The sequence below is a fragment of the Euprymna scolopes genome, chromosome 22 (assembly GCF_053919585.1).
Source record: "Euprymna scolopes isolate OS-2025 chromosome 22, ASM5391958v1, whole genome shotgun sequence".
Lineage (NCBI taxonomy): Eukaryota > Metazoa > Mollusca > Cephalopoda > Sepiida > Sepiolidae > Euprymna > Euprymna scolopes.
The window spans coordinates 48,139,597-48,159,842 of NC_136503.1; the positions used below are offsets into that span (position 1 = coordinate 48,139,597).

A 20,246-nucleotide genomic window follows, 5' to 3' on the forward strand; every position below is an offset into this window, starting at 1 on the left:
AAACTGATAAGAACACAAGAGAAATAAATATCTGGGGGATGGAGATGTATAAAGTTTGCTGGCATAGAAATAGAAAGAATTCTGATCCTCCAGAGAAAGAATCGTGCTACCGAAAAACAATAACAAGAAAAAAAAAAGCCCAAAAGACAATGGAACCTCATTTTCTGTATTCTCTTTTCAAACTATCTATGTAAGCAAACTTCACAGAAAGTCATATTTACATTAACTATAAAACAAATTTCAAAATAAATGTAAACGGAGGAGCAAACAGGGTAATTTGGAAGGTTAAGTTAGAAAATTATTGTAAATGTAAACAAAGAAAACAGCAAAAATGAAAATAAATAAAAATTTGAGGTAGAAAAATAAGATTTATGTGGGGAGGGGGGGGGGGATAAAAACGGCAGCAACCAGTTTTTCAAAATATCTAGCCATTGAAATATCAAAATGGATAGAGCAATGGATAGATATAATGATTGTATCATCACTTTGGAAATAGACTGGAAATATACAGGATGAAGACAAATACTGCAAACTTACGATCCCCTGTGTTTGGAATACCTGGATCGTGATCTTGGAAAACAAAAGTTTAAAGTTTTTTCACAATTTGGAAATAGTAATTTCTTAGAAAATTATTTTATATTAAAACTATTAAGGAATAATTTATTGTTTAGTCATCTTAGACTAAAAAATATATATAAAAAGAAAAGAAAAGAAACAAACAAAATTGGTAAATATCAGGAAGGTCATTTTGAACTGCAGACAATTCAAGAATCAAATTTGGAACAGATTGAAAACAGTACACGGGGAGAGGGGGTGCTTTTATTTAAAACAGAATCATAATATGTTCATTTATCTAGACAATGGGAATCCAAATGATCTTACATATGTGGGGAATCATTTTTGTTTTTACTTTTTAGCAGTTTCTTTTTGAAGTTTAGTGTACATTAAATTTGATAGTTGGAAATGACCCAATTTTACATTACAAAAAAAAAAAAAAAAAAAAAAAAAAAATCAATGAAAAAAAAAACTTTAATACTTATTCAACAGTGAAATATTTCAATTCTAACTAAAAAATACAACAGCTTTTTGTTGTCTTACTTAGTTTAAAAAGATACAAAAATTCTGACAAATTTCAGTCATTTTACCTAGGAATCTCTTTAGTTTTCTTAAATCGATCAGATCGATTATGAAACGTTGAAATTTAACTCTCATAAATACTTGATTTAATTTTTTGATTTATTAAAATTATTTTCTTATGGAATTATGAAACATAAATTTTTCTTTTAATTACCTATTTGAAACAAATTACTGACATTAATTTAAATTTTACGAACAACGCTTATTCAATACAACACAATATTTGGTTAGATAATTTTATTAATAGACTTTGTTTGGTAAGAGTATTAGGAGTTATAATTAGCAAATGAAATTGTGAACATAAAAGATAAACAAAAAATACAAGCTTGAAACTATGTATTCCTCTAAAATATGATCCTAAATGGTTGTGTGTGAATAAACAGAACAGTTTTCACTAAACTATTTCCAGATAGGAATATTTATTTTTAGAATATTATTCCGCTCTCTCTCTCTCTCTATATATATATATATATATATATGTATATATGTGTAATTTTATATGACAAATAAGGGCAGAAAAAAAAGGACATTCTTTAAGATGATTAATACAGTTAAAAACGATTACAAATAAAATGGAAAACAGAAGACTTATCTATTATGTTTACAAACTTAAAAGGATAAAAAAAAAAAATCTGCTATAACATAAACCAAAATTGCTGCTCTGCATTGTCCAATCGTAAAATACACTTAAATATATTTTAATTTTAGCACTTACAATGAAAAGAGTCTTTCCTATCCTTTGTTAAGTTTACTTCTGAGGAAGTTGGGATTCTGGGTTTCCTCAATTTTCCCAGGCAACATCGAGACATGGGTTAATATAGATAATTACTTCATCCATAATCAAAATATTCAAGTGCTAATCTACAGAATTCATATTAATCAACAAAACTGGTTAGGCTTGGCTAGAAGGTTTCAAGAATATATATATATATATATATATATATATATATATATATACACACACTGTTTATATATTAAAAAATATATACAAAGTGTTAAAAATATGTACAATATATGAAGAATTAAAATGCTATTAATAATTACTATGTGAACAACAAACAAGGTGGAAAATAACTTTAATTTTTTAATTTATTTTTAGTTAACCAGAAAAATCAAATGTAGACTACAGTTTTAAAAAATAAAGTTGCTATAAAGATGTACAACAAAAATCATAGTCATAAACCATGTTTATGATATAAAGTATTGCAAAAAGTAGAGATCATAATTTAATTTCTTTTAAGTAATCCATTTTTAAAGTAGGCAACTGTGAGTATCAGAAACAACAGCTGAGCAGCAGATAAATAGTAGCAGCAAGATAAAACTGTACAAGTTCCTTAAAGGTTGATAAAAGAAAAAGATTGGCTGGCAGTGAGTAATGAAGATATCAAGTTACATGAGGGATGAACAGCTCCAAAGTGGCAAGACATTTCCTATTAAGGCAGAGAGGAAAAGGAGGATGAGAAATTAAGTAGCAGTTTCTCTTCCTTTACCATTTAGCAAGAGAAAAAAAATATGAAAGATGGTCAATAGAAGTGTTTTATTCAAAACCAAAATTCTGAATAAGTTTTACAAGAAAGAAAGAAGAGAGGGGGAAGGGGGAGGCACTTAAAAAATTTATTCAAAGGCATTACTTGTTGCAAGCCAGTACAATGATTTTGAATAGTAGTTAATTAAAAAAATAAAAGGCTAATTCTAAGAAATCTCAGTAATAATTTAGGGGAGCTAAATTTGGAAATATTGTTTTTATCATTTAACATTAGTTATGTTTGTTTTTTTTGTTTTTTGTTTTTTACTGCTTAGAGAAAAATGATTTAGTTATAAACTGCAAACAGATATTTTATAAGAAAACAGATTTGAAAAAAAAAAAAAAAATATATATATATATATATATATTATATGGGCTATTGTTATATAGCACTCCTCCCTCAAATAAGTTGGATTTAAAGATTTAATCTATCAGAATGAGAGTAAATTAGCTATACTCTTGTTCTTTTACTTCTATATTCTTCTTCTTGGAGATGCATATTATTTTGCCATCTAATTTAGATACGCGTTTGTGAGGAGTACAGACATGTAAATTAGATAATAAAACTCACTCGCTCGTTCTAAATGCTTAGCAACATTAAGTAATATGATAGAGTGGTGGAATCAACATAGAATGAGAGAAACTAGAGAAATACATAGATAAGCCGAAAGATGAATGGGAGACTTGTTTAGTTAATTTTAAATTACAGCTAATTAGAATAATTAACATGAAATTACAGTTAAAAAAAAAAAAAAAAAAAAAAAAAAAAAAAAACTCAATTCCAGAACCAGTATATTTTAGCATTATATATATATATATATATATATATAGTAAAACTGGTAATTAGTAAAAACCTGAAGAGAGTGCTCAATACTATTGCAGAGCAAATATGTGTTTTAGTTTTCTTATTACCGTTTTATCTGTTTGGTTACATATGTTTCAGATGTTGGATCATGTTTACGATCCAACAGCCTCTTCAGACCTTACAGTTACACTTTCTGTAAAGTCTGACGAGACTGTTGGATCGTAAACATGGTCCAACATCCGAAACATATGTAACCAAACAGATAAAACAGTAATAAAAAAAAAACATTATATATATATATATATATATATATATATATATATATATATATATATATATAATCTGCAGTTAGTTTGACTTTTAGACTAACAATTTAGCTGTGACACAGACAACTTTGCATATATATGAAGGTGTCAGTATAACACAGTAGGAGCAAGTTTTTAAGTCCTTTCATCCAGAAAACATTTATTCAGCATTTAAATTTAATAAGCCTAGTTATTTTTATACAAAAAATTATCCAAATAAATTATAAGCTACACTTTTAGACAAAAATCATACAGCTGCAAAATTAAAAGAACAAAATTAAAAAAAAAAAAAGTGGTTGACTATAGTTGGGGCCACCTGAAGGTTCCCTTTTCATTAGTTGCTACGCTTAAAGTGTAGTAAAAGACATCATTCCATTGCCAGACTTACTCCACTTGCCCATGATCCTCCACTTCTAACACCGAGTGCTTAGCAAGGGGTGGAATTAAATGCTATTTTTTTTTAAGTCTTTGGTATGACTCGATTGAGGATTAAACCATGTTCTTCAAAATTCAATTATATAAAAGAGTACCTATATTGATATCATCTCAAACTAAACAAAAATTATTATATGTCAACTACTACCACCCCACTCTCCTCCCTGGCACAAAAAAAAAAAAAAAACATTTGTCAACCGTTATCAGTACAAGAAGTCTGGGAAGGAAGGAAAAGGGGAATGGCCCATGAGAACTTATTTCCATTTCCTGAAAGCCTAAAAATGTATCACTTTCCCATCTTTATTAAATCACTGACTGAAAATGAAAGTTAAAGTGGCAAACGTAGAGAGGTCTGAAACTTACTACACTCTATATTGCCAATAATTTAACCTTGTAAAATTAGAAAACCAAATCATTCAGAAATAAGTTTGCCTACAATAATCATTTGTACCTTTTTTAAAACTAAATAGTTTATGGTTGTTTAATATGAACAAAGTATTAACAGATGACAAATTAGAAAATATATACAAGCAGAGGGTTTCCACTGTGGATTAAGCAAAGAATCTATCAAGCACATGTATGCAATGTGAAGATGTATAAAAGTGAAACATGGACAGTGAGAGCTGAGGGCATGTGTTGCATGGAGCGAAATGATACGAGAATGATATGATAGAAATGTATTTTGAATTTTTAAAGACAGGCTTGAATTTGATGACTCAGATGAAGATTAAATCTGGACAGTATAGATATAGATGTGTGCAGAAAAGAAGACTGGTGGTTTAGCTATGTTGGAAGAGGACAACGTTTTGATGGTATGGCTATGTTGGAAGAGGACGACGCTTTGATGGTATAGCTATGTTGGAAGAGGACGACGCTTTGATGGTATGGCTATGTTGGAAGAGGACGACGCTTTGATGGTATGGCTATGTTGGAAGAGGACGACGCTTTGATGGTATGGCTATGTTGGAAGAGGACGACGCTTTGATGGTATGGCTATGTTGGAAGAGAATGAAACGCTGATGGTATGGCTATGTTGGAAGAGAACAAGGCTTTGATGGTATGGCTATGTTGGAAGAGAACAAGGCTTTGATGGTATGGCTATGTTGGAAGAGAACAAGGCTTTGATGGTATGGCTATGTTGGAAGAGAACAAGGCTTTGATGGTATGGCTATGTTGGAAGAGAACAAGGCTTTGATGGTATGGCTATGTTGGAAGAGAACAAGGCTTTGATGGTATGGCTATGTTGGAAGAGAACAAGGCTTTGATGGTATGGCTATGTTGGAAGAGAACAAGGCTTTGATGGTATGGCTATGTTGGAAGAGAACAAGGCTTTGATGGTATGGCTATGTTGGAAGAGAACAAGGCTTTGATGGTATGGCTATGTTGGAAGAGAACAAGGCTTTGATGGTATGGCTATGTTGGAAGAGAACAAGGCTTTGATGGTATGGCTATGTTGGAAGAGAACAAGGCTTTGATGGTATGGCTATGTTGGAAGAGAACAAGGCTTTGATGGTATGGCTATGTTGGAAGAGAACAAGGCTTTGATGGTATGGCTATGTTGGAAGAGAACAAGGCTTTGATGGTATGGCTATTTTGGAAGAGAACAAGGCTTTGATGGTATGGCTATGTTGGAAGAGGATGAGGCTTTGATGTATGAACTGATGAAAGTTTTTGAGGTATTAGATGTCGAACAATTGAGGCAACACAAACAGTTCACAGGAAGAAGGCCAAGGAAGACATGGAAGTTTATCACTTGGACTTGAGAGAAAAAGGGCTTGAGGAGAATTGCTTCCCGTCACCCTGGAAAATCTCATCAGTGTGCCCCATATTTAAGAATTCAGGTGATCGCTCATCTCCCTCACAGTACTGGCCAATAAGTCTCCTGTGCATCACGAGTAAGTTGCTGGAATCTGTGTTAAATAGAGAAGTAATCAACCATCTTAGCAAAAATAACCTTCTTAGTAACACACAATATGGTTTCCGTTCTGCTAGATCTACAACAGATGTGCTTACAGTTATATCTCATAGGATTAGCGAATCTCTCGACGGAGGCTACCTTTCTAGGGCAATTGCTCTTACATATCCAAGGCCTTTGATAGAGTATGGCATAAAGGTTTGCTTCACAAGACCTCCAGCTACAGTATAGCTGGAAATGTCTTCTCAATTATTAAATCATTTCTCTCTGATAGGTTCATAAGAGTAGTGGTTGACGGGCAGAAATCAGAAGCTCTTAGTATTAATGCTGGAGTCCCTCAGGGGTCTGTCCTGGGCCCAACTCTCTTCCTAATCTACATTAATGATCTTCCAAATCACATCCTTACATCATTCGTAAATATCTATGCTGATGACACTACTATCTATGGTAGCACATCTAAGACCATAAACGACCAAGTTCTCTCTGATTCTCTCCCCTCTGATCTTGAGCAAGTGGTACAATGGGGAAAGACGTGGCTTGTTACTTTTAATGCATCTAAAACCAAGCTTTTATCTTTACATCATCAGCGCTCGGATCCCCATCTGGCATCAATTGAAATGAATGGCTCTCGTCTTGGGGAGGCCTCATGTTTTGACAAGCTTCTGGGCTTGACGTTTACTCCTGATCTTAAATGGAACACATACATTAAATCTGTTGCCAAGGCCGCTGGAAAAATGGTGGGATCCTTCTATCGATCAAGTAGACATCTGACTGTTGATGCAATGCTCTATCTATATAAGAGCCTGGTATGTCCAAGGATGGAGTACTGTTGCCACATCTGGGCAGGAGCTGCTAGAAAGGACTTATCCTGCCTTGATAGAGTTCAAAATAGACTTTGTAGCCTTGTGGGGAATGTCCTCTTCTCTTCCCTGCAACCTCTTTCTCAGAAGAGATGTTGCGAGTTTGTCTCTGCTTTATCGTTATTTTCATGGCAGGTTCTCGGCTAAGCTCCATTCTATGGTCTCCCCTCACAAAACTTTTACAAGAAACACTCATCTAGCAGAAAACACTATCACTAGTTTCCCCCCAACTCTTTATCTGTGCCTAAACCTAAGCGTTGATTCCATGAGCAAAGCTGCTTTTTTAGAACTGCACGCCTATGGAATTGTCTTCCGTTTTTTCTGCTTTCCAGCTGACTACAATATGGTTGTCTTCAAGTCTAACGTAAATAAGTTTTGATGAGCCGTTCCATATAAGTTAACAAATTTACCAAATCTCCACTACTAACGGTTAATATATTGCCCAATTTCTTCTGTACACTCTTTAACCCTTATCCTCGAGTGGCCTCTTGGCCTTGATAAGTAGTGATGGCTATGTAAAAAAATAAAAAAAGTAAAATAAAAAAAATAAAGACCTGGCCAGATATAGATTAGTTTGGGAGTCAATTTCTTAAAAACTGTCCAACACATGCCAGCATGTAAAATGGATACTAAGTCAAATATGATATTAAGAACTTATCTAAAAACAGTAAATAACTTCTAATATATATATATATATATATATATATATATATAATTTTTTTAAGTTGAAAAGAAATTTTTAAAAGAAAGATTCATGATGATAACGTGTTAAAAGAAAAACATAGCTGTTAAGTAAACTTGTTTAAAGAGCAAAGTCCATGAGAAGTCCATCTGGCAAAGTAGTTAGAAGAGAAGGCAAAAGTTTCTACAAGTGGATTACACTTAGAAAATCTCAGCGGTAGCAGCAGCACGCCAACAACAACAACAACAGCTAAGATATAAAAAATGCAAGGAATTCAGGAAACGTGCTACAACAAACCAAATTTAATCTTGACAGAATCCAAAGCAAAAACAACAAAGTAGTGAAATGTATTTGTATAGTTATGCACAATTTAAAATCAACTAAATGGGTTTATTATGAAATGGAAGCAAAAAGATTAAGTAAATATTTGTTTCAGATTTTTTTTTTTAAATGAGGACTGATAATCTCTAGTCTTGTTTTTATATATATATATATATATATATATATATATATATATATATATATTCATAACACAAATAACGTGACATAACAAGCAAGCCTTCATTAACAACCAGTTCTAAGTGGGAGTCTTTTGAAGACTCGCTTCTTATTTTGTCCTATAGTCCTTACATTTTTATGACCAATGTTTCTGACAAAGAGGGAAGAACTGCTGTTTTCCGAGTTGGAATCTAACTATCTAACACTTATCATTGGCTAATTTTTTTTTTTACTTTTAAGTATTTTTTTTTTTTTAGCTCTAGTAATAACTTTAGTAATAGTGTTATGACAAAAGGGAAAAAGGGACTAGTAATGTTCCTCGTTCAATCTCAAGCAACATCAGATTTTATTGCTAGTGAACTAGCAAGAATTAAAATTAAAAAAAAAATTTTTTTTTTTTTTTTTTACACGGTGGTCACCACTTATCAAGGCCCGGAAGCCACTCAGGGATAAGGGTTATTGCAAGTACAGTACGTTACTGTGGAGATTTAATGAAGTGTTTACTTAAGGGGGCAGTTCATTAGGAATTTGTTTAAGTTGGACTTGAAGACATCCAGGTTGTAGTCAGGTGGGAAGCAGGCAGACGGAACAGAGTTCCACAGTCGTGCAGTTCTAAGAAAGAAGCTTTGTTCATGGAATCTACATTTGGATTTAGGCACAGATAAAGAGTGGGGAAAATTTTTGACAGTGGATTCAGCTAGACGTGTGTTTTTCGTGAAAGATTGGCGAGGGGGGGGGGCAAGACATTGGAGTTCAGACGAGCACCTGCCATGGAAATAACGATAAAACAAAGATAGGCTCGCAACGTTTCTTCTGTGGGAAAGAGGTTGCAGGGAAGAGAAAAGGGCATGCCCCACTAAGCCACAAAGTCTATTTTGTACTCTGTCAAGGCAGGATAGGCTGTTTTTAGCAGCTCCTGCCCAGATATGGCAGCAGTATTCCATCCTTGGACGTACTTGGTTTTTATATAGATAGAGAATTGCATCAGTAGTAAGATATCTTCTGGAACGGTAGAAGGATCCCAACATCTTTCCAGCGACCTTGGCAACAGACTTGATGTACGTGTTCCATTTCAGATCAGGAGTAAAGGACAAACCCAGAGGCTTGTCAAAACATGGAGCTTCTCCTAGACGAGAGCCATCCATTTCAATTGATGCCAGATGGGGATCAGAGCGCTGATGATGTAAAGATAGGAGTTTTTTGGGTTTTTTTAAACTACATTGTTTTTTTGTTTTTTTTAAATGATGGTATTTATATCCTTACTACATCATTATCATTATTACATAATAATACACCCGAAGAAGGTGTGGAAGAACGTAGGCTAAAATGAAGTAGAAATGCAAATGTCAATTTGTGCAATTCCATTTCAACATCAAAAAATAAAATCTACATTAATTAATCTCATGAATATTAAAACAAAACAAAATCTAAGGTAACATAAGTTGAACCATAAAACATTAGCAGATGCAGTAAGACCCCGGGATACGTTTTTTTTTTTTTTTTGGGGGGGGGGGGGTCTTCCCAGATTACAATGTGGTTAAGATCAAAGTGTAGTATCTGTTCTTCAGATGCTGCACTTTTATTTCTTGTTCTCTTTCGGTGGAGGAGAAATCCTTCACGACTGAGACAATTTTTATTTTTGTACCTTTTCTCCATGTTAAAAAACGACCCTGGTGTCTAACTCTGTCCCGTGGGGAGGCATAGTAAATAGGTACAATGTTTTTCCGGCCCCTGGTTACAATATTTGCCCCACCTTACGGTGTTATTTATAACATTATTTGATTATATACATGTGTATTATATATTGTACTGTATTTTGTTACTAATTTTAAATATGTACTGCATAAAATATACGGCAATTTCACCAACCCTGGAACGGATTAATGCTGTATCTTGGGGTTCTACTGTATATTTATTCAGAGTTTGTATGAGAGTTACAACCAGTATCAACCTGATTTTATCCTTTAAGTATTTGCTTTGTTTTAAAAGGTGTCTGAAATCCATTTGATTGATTTTTTTTTCTACAAACCTTCCTACTATTTAATTGATGGAATGTAGTCATACATGTTCAAATTTACGCACTTTCACCATAAGTTTGATCTCCATATTTCTTGATTACATAAGTGTACCCCCCCCTCACACACACACACACACCAGTAAAATATCAAACACAGTCACTCCCCCACCCCACATGATATACAATATTGTAATTGTAGTGGTGTAGCACATTTTGTTTAAGTAACGGAAAAAGTTTTTTTTTTTTTTTTTTTTTTTTTTATGGAAATGATCAGAAACATCCCAATTATTTCTCACCATAACTCCTACCACCACTCCTTTACCAGACTTTTAGTGATATTAACCCAGGGTTAGGAAACTTGCTCTTTTGTGAATTGCGATTTGAGCATCATTGGTTTCAAATTGAAAATATCAGCAACTATATCATATTGTGTGAACATGTTTAGATGGTGTGAAAGTTCTGCATCATCCAGCCTCCTATGGTTCAGATGTTGCGGCATTTGACTACAGCATTTATTTACTTGCCTTCCAACAAAAGCAGGGTAAGGGTTAGGGTTTTTTTTTTTTTTTTTTTTTTTTTTTAATGTGGGAAAAATCCAGCTTCCCCCCCCCAAAAAAAAGAGCACTGTGGATCGAGACAAAAATTAAAATTACTTCAGTTTACAAGGATTTCTCCTTCACTGATTGAGAACAGAAGAGGTGAATTGTAGTACCAGAACAGATACTACGGTGTGCTCCTAGCTAAAAGGTCACAGTGATTAAAGTCAATTCCAATTTGATTTTACCATGAAAAAAAAAAAAAAAAGCATTTTTTTTGTATAGATAATTATAATTGAATTTGCATCTTTATTTAGTTACTAGTGTGTATCTTCTAACTATCCCGATATATAGTATATAAGAGATTGATCTAGTTTGCTTCAAGCATTGCTTGTAATTATATATATTATAATAAAACCATGTTCTTGTTTGTTCATAATATACGGCGTATACTAATTTTATATATATATATATATATATATATATATATATATATATGAGAGACATATGAGAGCAAATACGCCAATCAAAGGGAAAATCTTCAATGAATATGTACTACCTGTGATGATCTATGGTAGTGAAAAATGGGCCTTGACAACTTGCCAAAGTGAAATCTTGGCAGTAGCACAAAGGAAGATGGAGAGGATAATGTTAGACATCAATCTACAAGACAGAAAGACAAACATCTGGATCCGCCAACAAACAAGAGTTATTGAAATAAATACTGCCATCAAAACATCCGAACACAGATGGGCAGGGCACGTAGCCATACAACATAACAAATGGTTCATCAAGACAACGGAATGGACACCTCATGAACATAAGAGGCCAAAGGGAAGACCAAGAACGAGATGGAAAAACGACCTGATATAACACGAGTCCCACATGGCAGTGGATAGCTTATGGCTAAACTCATTGAGTGATAAAACCCTTCTTGATCGATTGATATATGAGAGACAAAGAGAGAGAAAATTTATAGGAAGCAATTCCAATGTAAAGATATGCCGGATATAAGCAGTTGAAAGCAAAAATAAGCTGGATACAAAAGTCAATAAAATCTTGGTTTTACCCTCTTATTATAATTTTCTTTTTTAAATTATAAGGCTTACTTGCTCTCACTGTCACCTGATGCTAGGGGTCAGCATAAATAAAATTTTAAAAGCTAATTCTTTGGTCATTAAATCACTAAGTGAAATAAAATTGTCATAAAGCTTAACTAATTTTGTTAATGACTATGTCACAGCTTAAATATTTTCAAATCTGCCCCTTATTAGAGTAGACCCTAATTCAGTGGCACCATGCATTGGTTTGGGTGAACAGCAAAAGTTTAAAAAAGAAAAAATAATGTATCTTAGGTAGGCACAGCTAACTTTCAATAAAACTAAGCCAAATTATTTCAAAATCAGCTAAATAAATGTCAATCTCCATATGTATGTATGCCTAAAACTTTCGACAGAGGCAACAGATTTTCATGAGATTGGTATCGTTTTGAAGCTCGACCCTTCGGACGACAAATATCGAAAAATTGGCTAAAAACATTAATTCCTTCACTCCCAACTGGGCACTTTTCTTCAAGGAGGGGTCACTTTGTTCACTGATATTTTCGAAAGTTATCCCCCTTTTTTCGATTGACTAGCCTTAATTTAAACCTTCGCCACTTCCGGTTTAATGGATGACACAATGGCAAAGACATCTATTTTTTTTCACGTTCTTTACCTCCTTCGCAGTACGGGTTCGAACCTGCCTGCCTGCCTCCCTTACTACCCCCTTTTATTTTTTCAACACACACCTCTAAGCATCCGGGCAATGCCGGGGGCCCAGGCTAGTTTCATATAATTCAATTCAAACTAAAGATGATCTGAAAGTGTTGTAAAGAAACCAAATACTTTTTATTCATTTATCGTTGCTTTTCCCTTGATCGGGGGTTAGACGTCTGCTGATATTATGCATCATACAGACTTATTCAAAACTAGCATACATCTTTGTCAAAAAATAATACAAACATGCTTTAGTGTTCACACTAAAAATTCATATAAAACATCTGAATGAATGAAGAAAAAAAGTAAATAAAATAAAACAAACTGAAAAGTTAAAAAAAAAAAATAAATAAATAAAAAAATTGTATTGAAGGCAAGGGGTGGGTCTGAATTGCCATTTGCTTTCTCCATTCTCCTGAATATGAGGAACGTTCCAAAAGTAATGTCTTATTTTTTATTTTTATTTTACTCGAATGGATCAGATGGGATTGCAAATTGTTATGATGCATTCATGACCTGAAAGTTTCATTTCTCTATTGCAGATATTTTAATGATGTGAGACTAAGAAAGCAACTCTTGTCGTGAACATGCGTCAGAAACGGAGATGTGTCATTGAATTCCTGGCAAAAGTGAATTGAGAATGGTGATGACTATGTAGAAGAATAAATCCTGGAGCATTAATAGTTTTTTTTTTTTTTTTAAATTTTTCTATGTCGCACGAATAATTTTTTTGTGTGAAAATATATTTCATTAAATATTGACAATTTCTGTCTACATACTTTCTAGTTTATTAATAGGTTTCTGATAACTGGCTGATGTAAGTTATAATTGCTTTTTTTACTCAAGAACTTTCTGACCTGTCTGGATCCATCTTTAAGAGGAGGTTACCAGTAAGGGTGCTAGGATATTTATAGAGGTGATATTTTTTTTCCTTTCAGTAAGAAGCCAGAAACAAGGAAACTAAAACAGAACTATCTAGACAAAAATTATCCACAATATTTCGTGAAATATGTTTAAAGGAATAAATACTGACCCCCCCCTCTCTCTCTATATATATATATCACTGTGTTTTATCATAGAGTGGATGATATAAAAAAAAAAAGAGAATCTATGAAAATGTGCTTGATATTAAATATCTGTTCATTCAACAAAGAGGATAAAAAGCAGAGTTGGGGTTAGATTCCGTTTCTAAAAAATGCGTTTATCTTGATAAAGAAACAATTCTGCTGCTGTTCGACAATAAGCAGATGGGCAGGAAAGGTGAATTTTTTTTTCAGGTGGAAAAGAAAATGCTAACAACTTAGAGATGGAAAAAAAAAAAGAAAAGAAAAAAAAAAGATTTTTATCATTTGTGTTTTAAACTGTAAAAATAAAAGGGCAAATGTGAAAAGGAGAATTTCTAGATAGGCAAGACATAAGATTTTTGTCTTTTATCTAAAGAATATATATATATATATATATATATATATAAAATTATGAACAAAAAATAGGAAGCAATTATTAATATTCCAATCATACTAGACATTTACACAAACAGCAGATACAATAAAATCTGAAACAAAAATTCAAAGTATGCATAATTGCAATTAACAATTACTAGTAGGACCCGTGGAAATTCCACAGTTGCATACTTCATTTGTTTTATATTGTTGCCGTGTTGAAAAATATTTTCATTTGATAGACATCTGATACACAACACGAACTTCACATTATATCATCTTTGGACAAAATCGGTACTAAACTTTGATCCTAACCTAGGCCAAGAAAAGGTATTTTAGTTCTAATTTTATACTTGATACAACAGCGACATACTTTTTGCATTAAATCTTCAGCTTTCAGACAATTCCATCTTTAAAAAAAAAAACGAGGTGAAGGATGATAACATATGTACAAACATGAAATTGTGTTGGCGTATTATTTAGATTTCACAAGATGTATATGTACATCAAGATAAATCCTTATTAATTATAGGACATCTTTTGATTCAGCAACACTTAGACTATCATTTTTTGCCTACAAGTCATCACTTCAAAAAGGCCAAAAGCCACTTGAGGATAAAGGTTAAATGATGGATGGATTTTTAGTTGAAAAGATGAATCTTATAAGAGGATTGAAACTGATGCTTGGAATGACAAAAAAAATTGGGACTTCTAATGAAGACAGTTTGATGATATAAAAATACTTCTTTTTTTTCCTTTTAATTTTCATTTTGTCCAAGTTAGGAATGCGGCATCCTACAAGATGCCAGACATTTACCAGCTATCTCATATTCCAACCAAGAAATCTTTTTAAGATTCTAGCTGTCTCTTTAAGTGAAATTGTGTTTGAATCTTTCTTGCACTTGGTTCATTGGGTATATTTGCGAGGTAGTTCTTGAAATTTTTTTCTTCAGGAGTCCAATTATTCCCATAATTACTGGAATGATGGAGATCTTCCCAAAATTCCAGTTTCTTTTCAGGTTGTACATAAGATGCTGGTATTTTGCTATCTTTTCCCCTCTCAGCTCTATTTAATCCAGCATCATTAGGGACATTAACTTCTACTAAGGTTGCTTCTTTCTACTTTTTGTCACATATCACTATGTCAGCTTTTATGGCTCAGTTTTTTAGGCATTTAGCTGTAGGAATTGCATAGTCATAGTAGATGTTCCAAATGTTCATCAACACATGAAATGCTGCCAAAAATTTATTCATATTCACTTCTTAAATAAATTAATTTTGCATATTTTAATTTTTTAAATTATTTGGTTATAGTTTATCAAGGCCAAGAGATTACTTGAGGATAAGGGGTATCAGTTGAAATAATAGTAATTGTTTGCAATGTTCGTAATTGGAATTAAAGGTGACTCATTCCAGGGTTTGAATTGAGTTACTGGTTTGAACAGGTATCTCTACACCAATAGCTATGCAAGGATAAAAGACATATGTATGTGGATAATAATTGTTTATTGATTAGTAAATAATTGTGTGTGTGTGTGTGTGTGTGTGTGTGTGTAAACCAGGGATGCGAGTGGCTAAAGGCAAATATGCTGAAATCAAAACTAGTGTTGAAATGATTAATTGAAAATAAAAATTCAAAATTGGAACGTTTGGGGTATTGGAATCGGGGAAAAATTTTTTTTACCTAATATCCGATTCCAAAGAACATTTATTTATTCTTTTGCTTTTTGTTCTATAGTTGATTTTACTGACGATAAAAATGATAAATTTGAACTACCAATAAAAGTCAAATTTATATAACATTAAAAAATATTTTTTTTTTTAAAAATGGCATCGGTAAAATATGGTATAAGCAAAAAAAATTCCGATGAAAATCTCACAATAAGTTCATCAAAATCTTGGATATAATACATAAAGGAAAAAATCATTAAGATGCTTGTCAAATGAAAAAAATAAATTTTAAAAAAAAAAGAAAAGATATCTACATTTAAAAGTAGATGAGAAATCTTCACTATTACCTTCCCTTCCCCCAAAATTAAAAAAATAAAATTTTACTTTTTTTTTTTTTTTTTTTTAATTAGACAATTTTAGAATGAAAATTGGAAATTGTATCGAAATCTGGAATTTATAATAGAATCAGTAAAAATATTAGAATTGTTGCATCAGTAATCAAGACGAATTTTCAGCCGTTTTTGTATTGAATATATCTCACCCTCTTTCTCTTATACACACACACAATTCATGTGATAAATAAATGGCTCTTTTTATAAAGTAATATATGGCGTAATATATGGCTGCCCTCTAGAGTAAAGCCTTATCGTATGATACCAGTTAAAACTTTGGTAACAGGATCAAATGTGTTCAAGGTCTTCCACCGATTGTATAAGCATGAATCGTGCCTGCAATTGACCAGCATCAATCATTGCGTGCACATGTTCCATCCAGTCTTGTCAGAAGACAACCATGCACAGATATGTTAAGCCATAATAATCATCTCTTTCTTTTATGTTTTTAGCATTCCGATTGGAAAGCAACATCTTTTTTTTTTTTCTTTCTGGATCTTCTTCCTCCACGCACTACAATAGCCAGCCACATGCTCACAGAAATATTCAACTCTTTCAAGGTCTTTTCTTTACTTTATGGAGAGTTTTCCTGTCAGCAATCAATTCAGATTTTGAGTTTTCAAATCACCCAGATGTAAATATTTACTATGTTATCAACGGTCTTTAATGTTAATCTTGTTTATACACAAATCTATCGCATATGGTAAAATCATTCAAATGATTTAACTTATTCAAGTACCATTAAAGTTCTGTGAAATCGAAGTGCTCTGTATCTAAGTTTAGAATCCAATATTAAAAGCCGATGCTCACAGCTACAAGCATGTGTATTATGGTATGTTCCATATGCTACATGTGTAAATATCCCATTTACTCTTGTAGATGCCATCTCTATATTTCAGAATAAAAATTACTTTTTAACAAAAATGAGTTTTGATCACGCAACATTCTCAACACACAGTAAATTCTAGCATTGCTACAAATATAATTTGCCGATTTCTTTCTGTCTGATGATGAGAAGAATAGCAAGAATAGCATTCTTTGAAACTCTGCAGAATAAGGACTTTGTAAATTTTTGTGGGGGAGTATTCGGTCAAACAATAAATTTGATTGTAAATTTCAACTCAGTTTTAATTTCTTTTAAAAAGCTCACGAATGAAGAGTTCGTTTACACTTTGTGCGTTTTCAACAAGAACAACACGCCTTGGATTTACACAAGGATTTTACTTGAAAAAGAAAAAAAAAAAAACACAAAAAATACAGGTAATAGAACTCTCTGAAGATGGATTTGTTACTATCCAAAATATATCAGAAATATTTCAACTTTAAAAAAGAAAAAGGAAATAAATTGAATCATTTTTCTTCTTTTTCATAAAATATTTTGCATTTTTAACGTGTTCTAAAAACAGTTTTATCTGTTTATTCAATATATATATATTAGTTTCAGCGTGTATTTAAATTTCATCATATTCAGTTTAATATCTAAATCACATGTCGGCATGTATAATATAGCTTTTAGAAATTGGTTTCTAAACTACCTGGTCAAGTCTTTATTTATCCCTCTTTCTCTCATGTTTTCCTTGTCCTTCTGCAAACTGACTCTGCTACCTCATCTTATCTACATCTACTAACCCAAGCACTTTCATCCATTATATCAACGTGACCAAACCAATTCTATCAAAATTTGCACATACATTAAATCTATAAGCAAATACCAGATTGAAATACAGAACACAAAATATTGTCAACATTTATGAACTTGTCTTTAGTTCTTGTTTTTCTCGTTTATATTTGAATATTTTTATAACTTAAAACGAGGCTTCAAAAGACTAAGATTTATTCAAAACTATAAAGGAATTTCTACAGAAAATAAACAAATTTCTTTTAAATTCACAAAACTCGTAGAATTTAAATTAATTTCAGCAACATGAGGTAGGATCGACAGGGTTAATGGAATGAGACAAGTAGCGTATTTGCAGTATCAAGTGCGCTGTGCCAGAAAAGCTTTAAAAAGAAAATTACAACCAACAAGTGCTTTAATGAGAAATAAACATGCCAAAAAAAAAAAAAAAAAAAAAAAAAAAAAAAAATATGAATTACATGTATGATATGAGAACTATTTCATCAATGACGCTTTCTTCTTTACAGATACTTACCTTTCAATATCTTTCACTTCAACACATTTACCAAAGGTACCCTCACCAAGGGTTTGAATAACTTCATCTGAAATTAAACATAAGATTCAAATAATCCCTTGTATATGAAAAGTGATACTGGCTGATTGCCAGCAATAAAGACAGTATGGGTGGGTGAGAGGGAGGAGAGTTTGTTTTTATATTTGTTTTTGTTGTTGTTTTTTTTTTGTTTTTTGTTTTTTTTTTTAACCATGGCAATGACTTGGGTTTTTAGAACTGGAAAGGAATGGAAGGAGGAGAATGTCTGAAAGTGGCTGTTAAAACCATCTTAAACCTTCAACTCCCCTACTGCAGTAGTAGCCAACATCATTCGATTTGCAATAGACAAATGATTCTTAAAACAATTAGATTTGCCAATAAAAAACACAAAGCTACAGATAGAAAACAGCTTAGGGAGAAAGAAAAATATGATACCTTGTCTAACGATAAATATGTCTTACTATGTTTATGCACCTTAAAAGGGATACAATTTTTGGTTAAAAAAAAAAAAAAAAAATTAAAACTAATTTGAGGAAATACATTAAAAATCTAATATCATTTCAAAGCAGTTTCAACAAATGTGGGCGTTTGTGACTATTTCAATAACAAAGCAATGCTACTGATATAAATGCAAATCATACTCTCCCAACCCAATCAAAACAAAGAATATGGAAGAAAACAAGATTCCTTTCATCGAACAGGTCAAGAGATGGGAGGAGGGTACAACAACAAGATGTTGAATACAACTGATAAACCTTGCAAAACAATTTCATTCTATCCTGCTGGTCTATTAAGAAACAAAAGATAGAGAAGAGAAATTCATGTAGAATCAGTAATTACTGAACGTGGCCGGGCATCGAAGATTAAGGTATAGTATCTGTTCCGGCAGATGCTAGACTGAAAGACCATTGCCCTTGTGGCAATCAGTTTCTAGTCCATGTAGGAGCAACCCTATATACCAAGAGGCATCATTACCAGCTCCCCCTTCCCTCCTCTCGGGGGACCTGGTCCCCCTTTCCTCTCCCCCTCCCCACATTAAAAAACGGCCTTATGCCTAATTTGCTCAGTGGGAAAGTAAATAAATACGCAGTAATTATTGAACATCTACAAACATCAAGTCTTGCTTTACCCCCACCCTCAATAAAACTATTAGATGTTTTTCATTGTTAACAATTATTTTTAGTTTGTTTCATCAAATATAAAATTTAAACTGGCTGCTACCACCCTTTCTAAAAATTCATTGGAGGAAATAAAATAATTTGGAACCATGGTCATCACCATGATCATATAAGAGTGGCCAATATTGCTTGACAGTTATTCCAAATAATAAGGAGAAAGAATGCTATCAAAACCAGGAAACCCAATGATTTCAATAAGATCAAGAGTAAGATTATTTGGGAGGGAGAGGCAGTAGTCTGGACTTCAGCAACTACAACTTAAAACGATTTATAATCGGCCCACTTGGCATCAGGGGTTCAATCCTTAGTGAAGTGATACCAAAAAGTCAGGAAATGGTATTTGCTATCCCCTTGTTAAACACTCGGCATTATAAAGGTGATAGTCAAGCCTAAGCGGAGTAATCCTGGAAAAGGAGTGGTGCCCTCTCCTACATTTGTGTAGTAGACAATGAAGAACTTTGGCTCGCCCTTGACTCTGGTCAACCATTTTACTTTTAAAATGATGACAAAAATAATTGACAAAAATTAAACAGATCCTTAATGTCAAAAGAAATATAGTTAATGAATTCTTTAATAGAATATAGCCACTATGTTAAATGTTTTAACAACTTATAAGATTATGAAAGAAAAAGGCTATACTGAACAAGCGAGAAAAAAATGTTTAAAACGATTTTTATTTAACTGAGAGGGGGGGGGGTACAAATATTGGATATTGATTAAAAATCGATTTTTAAAATCAATATTATGAATAAAATCATGTATGCCTCACTTAACTGAACATGTGAACCTTCAAATATAAAGAAACAATGTATATGCAATTATGTTGAAATATGCAAACGAAAAACACCATCTAATTTTTTCTTCTTTTTCTTCTTTAAATATTGAAGAATATAAAAATTGTTCCGGATTTCTTTGGTTCCAGT

The 20,246-nt window shown here is 32.6% G+C and overlaps 1 protein-coding gene across 31 annotated transcripts in view; it reads right to left on the reverse strand.

The window, feature by feature from the left end:
- Positions 1-20,246, reverse strand: part of LOC145243422 (dual specificity protein kinase CLK2-like) — a 196,553-nt gene that overhangs the window by 48,697 nt on the left and 127,610 nt on the right. For 19 of the 31 annotated variants that reach the window (XR_013862871.1, XR_013862872.1, XR_013862876.1 and 16 more), the window contains 2 exons: positions 18,128-18,194; positions 538-570 (listed from right to left, as the gene is read on the reverse strand). Coding sequence is in view for 21 of the 31 variants with exons in the window: in XM_080106290.1 (XP_079962416.1) it covers positions 538-570; positions 18,128-18,194 (100 nt within the window). In the remaining 10 variants the exon portion in view is untranslated. The remainder of the gene's footprint in view (positions 1-537; positions 571-18,127; positions 18,195-20,246) is intronic. The other 12 variants (XR_013862879.1, XR_013862880.1, XM_080106300.1 and 9 more) reach the window with 1 other exon arrangement.